The sequence below is a fragment of the Schistocerca americana genome, chromosome X, assembly GCF_021461395.2.
Source record: "Schistocerca americana isolate TAMUIC-IGC-003095 chromosome X, iqSchAmer2.1, whole genome shotgun sequence".
Classification (NCBI taxonomy): domain Eukaryota; kingdom Metazoa; phylum Arthropoda; class Insecta; order Orthoptera; family Acrididae; genus Schistocerca; species Schistocerca americana.
Window position 1 is genome coordinate 258,782,248 of NC_060130.1, and position 14,533 is coordinate 258,796,780.

A 14,533-nucleotide genomic window follows, 5' to 3' on the forward strand; every position below is an offset into this window, starting at 1 on the left:
ACATACAGACAGAACCTATCCTCATCACTGAAGACAACAGAGTCCCATTCCACTTTCCAGTCTACTCTTTCATGAGATCAGAATAGCCACACTTAGTAGTGCCATGATGTCAGTGGTAGCCTGGGCAGTGGCACAAGTGATCTTAATCTTTCTACAGGCACACAGTTCCAAATGGTTCCTGATGACACAACAGTTGAAACATGCACCGTGATTTTGTTCCTGGATGATACTTGATTGGCCACCACTCGTTGCACACTGCATTGATCTAGATGTGTGTCTGTACCATGCGGATGTCCAGAACTTGTTCTACAGATGTAGGAATACTTCATACCACTGTTTAAAACAGTGACAAACCACCAATACACTGTGTCCAAGATGTGCAGCGACCAGTCAATGCATCCATCCAGCTTCCCACAGAGCCACAGTGTGACCCCGTCATATGGCTGAAGCCGTTCAATAGGAGGGCATACTAGACACTGGGGCAAGGTTGTTACCTAGAATTAATATTGAAAACACTATTCACATCTAATCTCAGCACAGTTACTTCCTGCAGAGCCAAAAAAAAAAAAGAGAGTGAACAGACAGGCCTCACTGATGACCATGTCAAATTAATCACTGACACTACAACCCATCAGTATGAACGTGTTGTACCCTGTTGTGTCAGAACACAGTCCTTGAGGGTGTTACATTTTTTTCTGGATAGCTTATGTAAATGTTACCTCTTGTAGAAGTGTAAACTTTGCATGAAACAGTATGTAAATGACACATATGAAGTTATTTGACATTGGTTCTGTTATGAAGTATGTAGGTAATCAGATGTTGCTGAATTATGTTATTCCTAAAGATGATAATTTTCAAAAGAGTTACAAACTGAAAACTCTGCAACTGCAGATTTACAGAGTCCATACAAATTTATGAATAACATTTCTGGTGATACATAAAGCTAGTATCCAATAGCGCTGAAAACCATTTGGTGTAGAACCTTGGAACATATTCTAAGCATAAGTGTAATGAGGTACCTTTAACAGAATAGTCTCCTCCATGCCAATCATCATGGGTTTCATAAACATTTGTCATGTGAAACCAATTTTGCACTTTTGTCACACAAGGTCCCGAAAGTCATAGATCGAGGGAATAAGGTAGATGTAGTATTTTTTGACTTCCGAAATGCATGTGACTCATTAAAATATCAATACTTATTAATGAAAGTATGATCATATAGGGCATAAAATGAAACTTGTGACTAGGCTGAGGATTTCATGATAGGGAAGACGCAGCATATTAACTTGGATATAGAGTCATCCACAGATGTAGAAGTAATTTCAGGTATGCATCAAGAAAGTGTGTTGGATTATTGCAGTTGATGTTGTATATTAATAACCTGCAAGACAATGTTAATAGTAACATCAGTTTTTCATTGATGACACAGTTATCTACATTGAATTAATATCTGCAGAGAAACTGCACAATTTTTCAGTTATATTTTTATAAGATGTAAAAGTGGTCCACACCTCAACAAATTGCTTTAAATGTAAAATTACGTGCTTCACAAAACATAAAAGCACAATATCCTATGACTATAATATCAATGAGTCACAACTGGAATCAGTCAACTCATACAAATGCCACAGTGTGATAATTTATGATGATATGAAATAAAATGGTAATACAGGCTCAGCTCTAGATATAGGTGGTGACAAATTTTGGCTCATTGGTAAGATGTAATGACTCTACAAAGAAGATTGCTTGCAAAGCACTTATACAACAAAGAGTACTAATGGGGGATATTGAATATGAATGAAGAAGAGCAACACAATGGATTTATTTAACTCACAGGAGAGCATCGCAAACATGATGGAAAACTTGAACTGACAGATATTTAAAGATAGACATCAGCTAGTGAACAGAATCTCATAATATATTATAGTCACCAATGTACATGCACTGCTCCTGGAGGATCTCGAAAGGGAAAATAAAAGTAATTATGAGGGTTGGAACTTAAATAGTGGCAAATATTTATTTACAAATGATACAAAAGAGTTACATGTTTGCACCTGTTGCTGTCTTTCAAAGTAGTCGCCAGTGTTGTGTAGAACCCACTGTCAGTGATGTGGAAGGTGTAGTATACCATTAGCAGAGCCTGTTTTGTTGATAGTGCTGACTAATTTCTCACTTCGGAAGATTTGCAATGATTCTGAGTGTAAATGTGACTGAAATAAGTTGTATAAGGCGTTTTCTGTCACAAACTATCACTACATACTGCAATGATGAAAAGAACATTGAATAAATGCACATGATCTTTCAGTTTATAGGAAACTGTCTAATAAATTGGTACACAAATGGAGAGAAAAACTAAAACTGCATTTCCTGTTCATTATGCAAAGTAGTAATTTCCAGACACAATATTAAGATCAGTTAACCATGAGATGGAATGACCTGAAATTGGTACATGTTTTACATTAATTTGTACCTAGAAATTTACCATTAAAATAACTGAATACAAATCAATGTTTAAAAAATTTTGTTTCTTAGTGAAGTTCTGTATGGCAGTAAGTCCATACAGAACCATTATGAAAGTGCTGATAACATTCAGTTACACAGCACCTTAACTTATTTTCTTCTTGCATGGTTGTTTTTCACCTGATATTTAATTTACTACTATAGTTATTTTCAGTAACTATGACTTAATGGAATACACTTCTCTTCTCATGACTCATTATTGGCAAATGGCTGTTATCTTTGTATGGACTTGAGGCTTATATCTTTAGAGAAACATATCTTATCTTTTATTCTACTGTCATCTTATTTCATCTAAGGAGCAACACTGCAGATAAGAAAGAAGTGTGTGAGTGATTGCTCCAACTGTTTCACTAATTTCAGAGTTGTATGTGCTGTGTGTTGTGAAAATTGGTACTGATTTATGAAAGTGATTGATATTTTGGCTCTAATTTTGTCCATAGTTTGTCAATGTAAATGCACTAAATGAATCCAGTAAGTAAAATTATGTGGCATTAATTTTTGGTAGAGCTTTTTTTATAATATTTATGTTCGTATCTTTAACCAACTGATCACATTTATCTACATTAATCCATGACACTGCAAATTCTAACATGATGAGATGAATGATGGAGTAGTATCTTTTTAAAAAAAGATTACCACCTTACTGAATGCATAAATATGTCACAAACTAATACAGATATATAGAGCTAAATGTTACTGATTATATTAGAACAGATTTTTGCATCTTGCTTTATAAAAATCAAAGTAGCTAGGGATAAAAGTGTCAGGGATCAGAATTTCTTGCATGCTTTTTATAGCAAACTGCTCAAATTCAAATTGATTTATTTGCATGTAAATAACCATGGTAGGGTATAAGACACAATCAGTATATATGTCATTGTACAAATGATTTACATATATAAATATTACTACATAAGTAACCATCCATCAAAATAGTCCTAAGTTTGATTTTATTCCTTGCGTATAAGCAGTGTCAGTGCCATAACTATGGTGGCAACTTATACTAACAACTGCAAACAATGGCTGTGCATTTGACCAGTCAGTTGTGAGCAGGCAGTTTTAAGTAGTGGACATGTAGTGGTAGTGTGCAAACGTTTTTGTGTCACAAACTGCAATGGAGCAAAATGTCAAAATCAAGTGTTCAAAATACTCTCAAGACTGTTTTGAAGAAGAGAAAAGTGTATGAAAAGTTTATCCTGTACATTTTGATTCCAAAACATAAACAAAAACTGTGGATGCCTGCAGTAACTTGATTGAAATGCAGAAAATGGATAATTATTTTCTGAAAAAAAAAATCATCTTGAGTGATGAGACCTTGTAATAATAATACTATATGGTCACTGGCCTGGAGAAAATCATTTGGATGCCACCTGAGCAACTTTCATTTCCTGAGTCAACTGCACTTGACATCCATCCAACTACTAACCAGGCCCAACATTGCTTAACTTTGATAATTGGAAGGGAACATGTGTTTCCAACGTGGCAAGATGATTAGTCTGAGACTAGGTGTTATAAATAGAAACCTATCACAAATGAGAAAGTGCAAAAATTCACATGAGGAGTCAATCTTTTAACGACACAACTGACACCCCGCCAGTGTGATGCATGATTTTAAAATATGCCCAAGAAGGACTTTTTATAGCTTTTGATAACAATCAAAGTCAAAATATGTAAGTCATATTGGAAGAATAAAATTGTGGTCAAGACATCTCAAAGTGTTTAAGTGGATCCGGTGACTGCTTTTTCTCAAAGTGCTTGTATGCAAATCGTAACTTTTATGACCATTTCACATGGTTGTATGAACATTCTGTGCACTGCACTCAAGTGGGGGGTGACTATTCAGAACATCTGGGGAATTAAAACCACAATCTTAACTTTTTACACTGTTTAAACTTTTTAAAGTAACTGAGGTAGCTTAATAAATGTTAGATGGAAAACAGGCAACTACTTCAATAGAATGCTGTAATACTCATACAGAAAGACTCTGTGGTAAATTGGCAGGAATTTTATATTGCCTAAGTAAACTGAAGAACTGCGTGAGTAAAGAGCCATTATTAAGGTATACTATGTCTTTTTCCATGTACGCATACATTATGGAATATTCCTTAGAGGAAATTCTGCCAGGGTAAAAGAAGTGTACCTCTTACAGAAGAAAGCCAATAGGTATAATGTTAGTATAAGTAACTTAAATTCTTGCACCAATAATTTATTCTGCACAAAATAATTACAGCCTCTAATCTGTTATGTATTTAATACTATACTTTACCTAACTGTCCGCCCTGGTAGCTGAGTAGTCAGCATGACAGACTGTCAATCCTAAGGGCCCGGGTTCGATTCCCGGCTGGGTCGGAAATTTTCTCCGTTCAGGGACTGGGTGTTGTGTTATCCTAATCATCATCATATCATCCCCATTGACGTGCAGGTCGCCGAAGTGGCGTCAAATCGAAAGACATGCACCAGGCGAACGGTCTACCTGATGGGAGGCCCTAGCCACACGACATTTCCATTTCCATTTTTACCTAACTTTGTTGATTCCATATACTACACAAGAATACCAATAAATTTTTATCTTTCAACATTTAATATTGATTATCTGACTCATTTATTCAACTTGATGAAATTGTGTCAGATTTGTAAGTGAATGTGATGAGCTGTTTGAGATATATTAACTATCAACATTAGAATATTGTGGAAAAATTTAACATTGAATACTTTTCATCATTTCACAAGGAATGTCTCTGTAAAACGTTTGCTCACCAAAACTGAAAAAAAAAAAAAAAAAAAAATATCTGTGTCATTCCCATCACTTTTGTCAGAGCTGTGAATAACCATAAAAATAATTTCAGTTTCTGTTTGCTTTCTTGTGGGAAATTATGAAGCGCTTGTATACAAGTCTATTTTTATAAGACCTAAAATTTTTAGTTTCATTCGGTAAGTAAACATTTTGGTGGAAAACATGTAACAGGTCATCTGTCTCAGTAAATTATATAATAGCAAAATGTTTAAAATGTTAAGGCCACCATACAGACTATGGCAATGATAGATGTCATTAGCACTCTAAAGCAGAAATTTCTAGAGAACCTATTTAGAAAATGAATAATTTTTTGAGGTCTCCTCCTGAGAATTTCCAGGACTGCAAATGCTATACACGTATTTTATGGGGAAAGATCATTTTCATATTGTTTTAATATTATCAATAATGCATCTACTAACCTGATTTCACACACATCCAAACATGAACTTTGCAACAGATATTCCAATATTTTGAAAAGAAAATGAGTTATTTCATTTGAAATTTGATTACTGAACATGTATTACATAGCTTCTAATAACTGGATGTCTAAAATCCAAAAGCCTATCATCATCACTATACTTCTCTGCTTACCACAACAGAAATATAACTCTATGCTGCAGGAGAACACATTTTACTCAGAAAAATAAGCAAAGCTGTAAAAATATTTAGTTGGAATACAGTTTCTGCTTTAGCAGTGTAATTATGAATTGAAGTATAATACGAAAAAGCTGACAGTGATGTTCATCTCAGTACAGTGAATAAATTTTGGAAAGAGGAGTTCCTCTATCTGAAAGATGAAAGATCAAATAGCTGTGATGCTTGTTGTATTTTACTCATCAGGCATCTGAGTAGTTATAAATGATTTTCAACTGTGTATTCCATACAATCTGCCAGATTCCTCAACTCTGCCTGAAGTATGTATTTTATGAACACAATCAGTACAATAAATGTTATGTTAATTGTAAGGAGTTAATGCAACAGACACAGATGAATTTATATGTCAAGCAGCCATGCTCATATTTTACAAACTTCAAAAGCAGATGTTACTCTTCTGCCTTCAATACTGACCATACAAACTTATATCATGACTGATAATGGAGCAAACTTCACAAGAAGAAAAATGAAAAAGAAATTTCAGTCTGATGAATGGGATGTAGTAAGGAAAACGTAAACAATGTGTTAACAGTATATTTGTTACAACTTTGACAGTTGAAGTGAAAATCATAAGATTAATAATAATCAGTCACTTGATGCATACAGTCTATTCCACAGAATTAGCAGTCAGTTGTTACATATTTTTGTTGAATGTCAACATGCAGGTTTATTTCCACTCATTTGTTACTTCTTTTTTTCACTCACAATTATGCCCAAGTCAGCAAGTGTATATATTGCATGGCTTGTTGCTCAAACAGGTGAAAAAATTAAGATGTATAAAACATTCTAGAGACAGCACAAACTTTAAGTAGTTAGAAAGAAACACAGACCCTCCTAATAGAATCTTCTGGAGCCACATACAGAATTTTGTCTCAGCTAGTAATGTAAGAACTACTGGACCATTTCTTCATAATATATATGACTAATTGACTATTTCCTGAACCATAGTGAAGTGACATTCGCTTGCCAGGTTTGTGCAGGAAAATACAAAAAACAGACTCTATTTTGTATTTCAAGCAAACTTATAGTGATTTTTGGTTGAAGCATGACATGTGGGTTAACACTCATACTGGTATGGAATGCTCAGCAGCAGCAGTGAAAACAAAACCTAAAGTGGAAGATGAGTGTTGATGTTGGTGTCATCCATATGACATAATGTTTGTATTGCTCCTTACAGAGTACCCTGGATATTATGAAATTAAGCAGAACATACTGTCAGAGAGATATGGATAATATTATGTGCTGTCTTTGGAAAGGGTAAAGACAAGAGAAGCTATATCAACAAATATTACAACATATCAACTGACAAAAAATGTTATCATTTTAAATCTAAATAGAGAGAAAATGTCATTTTTTGTGGTAGCTGGCACAACAATTTGTAAAAATCAGTTAAAATATGTGGACATTTCACATAAAATTTTGCATGTCAAAAAAATCAGTTCTATGGTATTTTCAGTTATAATTTATATGCAAAGCTGTTGTGGGTCAGTCCGGGTGTTTGTTTGGTTCAGAATGCTCCTCGTCTCAAGACGTTACAGTTTTAGCTTGGTGGACATCAAAATAATCCTCTTGCAAGGCAAGGCTGGTAGGGGTTCTTGTAATAATTGCAGGAAAATTCAGTGTGATGCAATTTTCATTTCTCATTTTAACAAAAGGAGGAATCTATCTATATGTTAAACCTCTTGTATACAGCCATATTGTAAAGTATCCTGAGATATGCAGGAAGAATAGTACCATGATTCACTTTCCAGAGGCCCTGCCACAGTGGTAACACTGGTTCCTGTCAGATCATCGAAGTTATGCACTGTCGGGCTGTAAGTTGGGTGACTATCTGGGTTCTGAATCTGACAAGCACTTTTGGCACGTGAGGGGCACTCAGCCCTTGTGAGGCTATTTGAGGAGCTACTTAACTGATAAGGAGCAGCTCCAGTCACGAAAATTGACAATGGCTGGGAGAGCAGTGTGCTGATCACTTCCTTCTCCATATCCGCATCCAGTGAAGCCTATCTGTTAAGCATGACACGGTGGTCAGTTAGTACCACTGGGACTTCTGAGGTCTGAAGTACTGTGATTCATCCACATTCAGGCAGAAATATGATTTGTTTAACCAGACAGCACATTCAATATCCACCACTGACCAATACTAATGTCTCTCCAATCCACTGTAACAAATAAATATCATAGGTAGGAATGGCCTGGGTTCTCTTATCTGCAGATCTATTTGAAATAACCATGAAGTGCAATTCTCTCTGGAGCAATCATTTCAAAATGAGTAAGAGTGTTCAACAATATAGGAAGGATAGATTGATACTTGCTGCATAAAGTACACATTCAGTTACACAATGAAAAAGTAACACTGCAAATATTTGCAGCTTTTGGACAAAGTTCTTCTTTAGAAGAACACAGGAATGTTCAAAGTTGATTTGCTTCTCCATATCAAAACAATTTCCTGCAATGAGGTGAGATACAAGAAGGTGGTATTAGTCTGTCATTAGCATCTCTCCACTATATATCTGATGCCTATTATGTATCTACCACTGCTGATAAACCAGTAGCAGAGAAGGAGCTGACACTATTACAAAAACTACCAGATCTCTCACAGACTAATACACTTGAATTCTGTAATCCTCTTTTGCTCCTGTGTCACTTTACCCTTCCACTCCAAGGTATATGTAGTGAAAATAAATGGCACTACACTATCCTAACTCTGCTGACATCATCTGTATTAGGGTACACTTCTGAAATTTGTGGTCACTGTTGTAGCTTATTCCAAACAGGTTCTTGCAACTAGTATTACCCCTGTGTATCATGTGGATAATTTTTTGTCCAACAAATGTAGGCCATTTACTGTGCAATATTATAAACATTAATAACAAATCAGCTTTTACAATGAGCAATGAAACATAATGCATCAGCCATATGCCATGAATTCATAGAATAGTACATGCTATGTTGAGTAAAATCCTTAAGACATCCTGACAGCCATGATATGAAAAGATTCTTATCTCAACAAATATAATGATGAGGAAAAGATGGTCTGACTCTTGCAGATATTAATTTATAGATTCATCCCAAAATTTTCATGTTAAGCAGTAAAATTATTAGTTAACACTAATTTGAGACTGGAAATAAACACACTATTTCACTCTTACAGTAAAAATAAAAAGGTACACTTAAGGCTTAAACCTACTGAAAAATATCTTAACTGCTCTATCACAAGGTTAAAGCAAACTCCACTAAACAGTCGATAGTGCATCTAATATGAGAACAACATTTAAAGAATACTCCTTTAGATAAAGATTTACTAAGACCAATGGAGAAGTAGGATATCTTAATGGATTGTGTTATGAAACAAAATGTTCTTTAGCAATAAATTTCATCATCATCGACTTTGAAATGCTATGTCTTATTGCTGCCACAACTCATCTCTATTTTGTGATGTCCACTTCATTTCTTGATTATTTTCAGATTTTAGCACCTTCAATAGCTCTTCTACTACGATACTTTCTTTCTTAGCCTCCTGATTCTTTTCTTTCCCAGAATTTTTCATTCAGATGTAGTTATCATGTCTAAACAACCAACCAAAAAATATTCTATGTTTTTCAATAGCTATGAGGTCTCTTGGCACACTGATTTATTTCACAACATTAGATTTTCTTTCTTTCCAGCTTATCCTCATTAGCCACATCTGAAACTACAATTCTATCACTTAGAAGCTCAATCTGTGCTCAACAGTGTCCAGGTTTCATAGCCGTAAAGGATAACATTCCAATTAAAAATACAATTGTTACAATACCCAATACAGATACCCAATACAGCACAGCACTTCATATACAGTGAACAAAAAGAACTTACACAAAAAGGCACATGAGCCATATTGATGTTAAACTTTACAACAGACTGCCAGTATGCACAGAAAATTTGAATATGAAAAGAAATTTGAAGCAGAACTTAAAACAGTTCCATTTGAGCAATGATTTTACTGTGTAAGTGACTATGTTGGCCAATAATATTTTGTAGATATGTTTATGTAGAGCCAAAATTGAAAAGGCTGTCCTTTGGCCCTTAAATTTTCGGTCATCTTTACATACCTAATGGACAACTGTTAGTGATGTAAAACTTTTAGATTATCATTGTTGTATATAAAAGGATTTGATGCTTAAGGAGGGCAAGACTTACGATGAACAGACTATGAATCTATTATGTTAAGTATATACACTCCTGGAAATGGAAAAAAGAACACATTGACACCGGTGTGTCAGACCCACCATACTTGCTCCGGACACTGCGAGAGGGCTGTACAAGCAATGATCACATGCACGGCACAGCGGACACACCAGGAACCGCGGTGTTGGCCGTCGAATGGCGCTAGCTGCGCAGCATTTGTGCACCGCCGCCGTCAGTGTCAGCCAGTTTGCCGTGGCATACGGAGCTCCATCGCAGTCTTTAACACTGGTAGCATGCCGCGACAGCGTGGACGTGAACCGTACGTGCAGTTGACGGACTTTGAGCGAGGGCGTATAGTGGGCATGCGGGAGGCCGGGTGGACGTACCACCGAATTGCTCAACACGTGGGGCGTGAGGTCTCCACAGTACATCGATGTTGTCGCCAGTGGTCGGCGGAAGGTGCACGTGCCCGTCGACCTGGGACCGGACCGCAGCGACGCACGGATGCACGCCAAGACCGTAGGATCCTACGCAGTGCCGTAGGGGACTGCACCGCCACTTCCCAGCAAATTAGGGACACTGTTGCTCCTGGGGTATCGGCGAGGACCATTCGCAACCGTCTCCATGAAGCTGGGCTACGGTCCCGCACACCGTTAGGCCGTCTTCCGCTCACGCCCCAACATCGTGCAGCCCGCCTCCAGTGGTGTCGCGACAGGCGTGAATGGAGGGACGAATGGAGACGTGTCGTCTTCAGCAATGAGAGTCGCTTCTGCCTTGGTGCCAATGATGGTCGTATGCGTGTTTGGCGCCGTGCAGGTGAGCGCCACAGTCAGGACTGCATACGACCGAGGCACACAGGGCCAACACCCGGCATCATGGTGTGGGGAGCGATCTCCTACACTGGCCGTACACCACTGGTGATCGTCGAGGGGACACTGAATAGTGCACGGTACATCCAAACCGTCATCGAACCCATCGTTCTACCATTCCTAGACCGGCAAGGGAACTTGCTGTTCCAACAGGACAATGCACGTCCGCATGTATCCCGTGCCACCCAACGTGCTCTAGAAGGTGTAAGTCAACTACCCTGGCCAGCAAGATCTCCAGATCTGTTCCCCATTGAGCATGTTTGGGACTGGATGAAGCGTCGTCTCACGCGGTCTGCACGTCCAGCACGAACGCTGGTCCAACTGAGGCGCCAGGTGGAAATGGCATGGCAAGCCGTTCCACAGGACTACATCCAGCATCTCTACGATCGTCTCCATGGGAGAATAGCAGCCTGCATTGCTGCGAAAGGTGGATATACACTGTACTAGTGTCGACATTGTGCATGCTCTGTTGCCTGTGTCTATGTGCCTGTGGTTCTATCAGTGTGATCATGTGATGTATCTGACCCCAGGAATGTGTCAATAAAGTTTCCCCTTCCTGGGACAATGAATTCACGGTGTTCTTATTTCAATTTCCAGGAGTGTATTTGTATGTCGCATTAACCTTGTAATGAATTGACATAAAATTTATATGTATATTTGTTCAACACCCATACAACATTTGTTGCCTGCAGATAGATAAAGAAACAGAAAGAATACAATAAAACACCACAATATGTATTGGTTCACCACCAGCATCTTCTGTATTAGGCATTTTGCTTACCATTATAAGCAACTGTGTTCTTCCAGTTACTTATACTGAATAATCCAACAGAACTAAATAAAAAATCAAAATCACATTAAACACATTAAATTCTGGAAGATTCCTTGGATTTTTTTCACTTCTGGGTGATTGGTTTCTTATATTTGGAACTGGTACTGTCATCAGAAACCTGAATATAATTATTCAAGCTATGCTACTTACAAGTATAATTATTTTTATTTTTATTTTTGACAACAGGGACATATACCACTATGGCCTGTGTGAAAAAAGTTAACGAAGCAAAAAAACACAGTGATGAGCTGGACAAGCAGCTGAAAATATGGCACAGAAAGTATGAAAAAATAGTGAAGTTATTACTTCTTGGTGAGTGACCAAACTATTTCAGATAGAATCAACTAATAATTACAACAAAGTGTACCTTAGTTGAAAAACACTTTATGCTAATGCTTTGGCCTCTGAGTACCAGTGATAGATTAATTGACTCTTCTGTGAACAAATATGCCAGGAGATGTTAAAGAATCACATCATTTTCTTGATCCGTCACTGGAGATGTTTCACCTTCAAGTAACATTTAATGTGACTTATGTTCTGCACTTTATTTGTAGGTGCTTATTGGATCTAGTACAAACACTCAAATTCGTTTCCACCATAATTAAATACCTCTGGTAAAACAAATGCTTTCTTTAGCATACACAGGATTATTTTAGTACATGTGAGATGTCAGTAATAGAAAAACTGTCACTGCCTGAGAGAGCCATTTATAGACAGCAAGAAAATGTTCCCTACACAGTGAGTTTCTTGCTGTGAACATACACTTCCCTATAGTAAATGAGCAATGCAGTTATGAGAAGTTTCTTCTGGTGAGACTTTGACTTTATATTATGGAAGAAAGAATGAATATATCAGATGTGACAAGTGTTTAACTGTGTTTTTATGGAGCTTTCATTCAAAACCATTATTGCTTTCCGTAGACTGTATACTTATTTTATCTAAGCATGTTTCTAGAGTAATTTCTTTAAAAGAAAATATGACTAATTCCTCTATTAGAGTGTAGCAGTCTTTGGAGACATCTTTTACATAAAATAATTAAAAAAGGCAACACACTGATATGCTGAGTAAAGAACCTAATTTTTCTTGCTTCATACTTGCATATATCTGCCAGTATATCAGCATTTAGTAAAAACATCTAACATGTGGTACCTGAAATCTTTTCATTTGTTGCTGTCTTATGGGATAATTTCTTCGGGGGAATACACTATATACTGAGAAAATTTTGTCCTGAAACATGTGAACAGTAGGATATTTTGTAAAGTTGATAACAGATTGGTATGCAGAGTCTTTTTCAAAGAAATCTGACATCTGAACTGATACATCCATACATTTACTCTTCAATGACGTTTTCAATACATGATATATACAGATAATCAGTTGCATAAAGTTTATTTGTAATAAGCCTTGACCAGGTTTTAATACCATTAGGGGTAGCTTCTTCTGAAGGAATAAAGTCACAATACATTAAAACTATATGTGTAAATATGAGCTAAAATGCTCAAGTCAAATAACAGAAATCATAGATGAAGTCCTCCATGAAAAACAGCAAGAATTATTACACAGGTATGGCTTGTTATAAGAACAGACATTGTACTTGACGCTGAATGTCTGTTCTTATAATAAGCTGTACTTGAGGAGTAATTCTTGCTGTTTTGCATGGCAGACTTAATCTATGATTTCTGGTATCTGACTTGAGCATTTTCACTCATAATATTTGGAAATGAAATGAGCGTACGGCATCGTTGGCCGGGAGGCCCCATTCGGGGATGTTCGGCTGCCAAGTGCAAGTCTTATTTCAGTTGGTGCCACATTGGGTAACTTACGAATTGGTGATGAGGATGAAATGATGATGAGGACAACACCCAGTCATAGATGAAGTCCTCCATGAAAAACAGCAAGAATTATTACACAGGTACGGCTTGTTATAAGAACAGACATTGTACTTGACGCTGAATGTCTGTTCTTATAATAAGCTGTACTTGAGGAGTAATTCTTGCTGTTTTGCATGGCAGACTTAATCTATGATTTCTGGTATCTGACTTGAGCATTTTCACTCATAATATTTGGAAATGAAATGAGCGTACGGCATCGTTGGCCGGGAGGCCCCATTCGGGGATGTTCGGCTGCCAAGTGCAAGTCTTATTTCAGTTGATGCCACATTGGGTAACTTACGCATTGGTGATGAGGATGAAATGATGATGAGGACAACACCCAGTCCCCGAGCAGAGAAAATCTCCAACCCGACCGGGAATTGAACCCGGGCTCGCTCGCATGGGAGTTGAGCACGTTACCACCCAGCTAAGCAGGTGGACATAATATATGCTTACAGTTTTGACAAAAAATGTGACTTTATTCCTTCTGAAGAGATGCCCCCAGTGGGATTGTAAACTGGTCAAGACATATTACAATAAACTTTCTGCAAGCGAATGGCTGTACACATCATTTATTGAAAGTTTGTTTATGGTTGCTGCTGTAAGTCATGTTTAAAATTATCTTCAATGGCACTTGTGACTACTAATTGAACTGCACAATTAGGTAGTCAACTGCTGAGTACTGAGTAGTACAACTGGAAATGAAGACCTGTTTTTCTGGTGGGTTTTTAATGTAAGATTTAAGATATTCTTTATGCTCACTTTATTAAAAAAACTGAGTAAAGAAAATGCGTTTGATATCACTCAAGCAAAACTGTTGTTGATT

The 14,533-nt window shown here is 37.1% G+C and overlaps 1 protein-coding gene across 1 annotated transcript in view; it reads left to right on the plus strand.

Moving 5' to 3' along the window:
• Nucleotides 1-2,865: 2,865 nt before the first annotated feature.
• LOC124556646 (guanine nucleotide-binding protein G(f) subunit alpha) overlaps nt 2,866-14,533 on the plus strand; it is a 70,319-nt gene continuing 58,651 nt past the window's right edge. The window contains exons 1-2 of the mRNA XM_047130613.1: nt 2,866-2,991; nt 12,023-12,148. Coding sequence (XP_046986569.1) covers nt 12,037-12,148 — 112 coding nt within the window. The 5' untranslated portion in view covers nt 2,866-2,991; nt 12,023-12,036. The remainder of the gene's footprint in view (nt 2,992-12,022; nt 12,149-14,533) is intronic.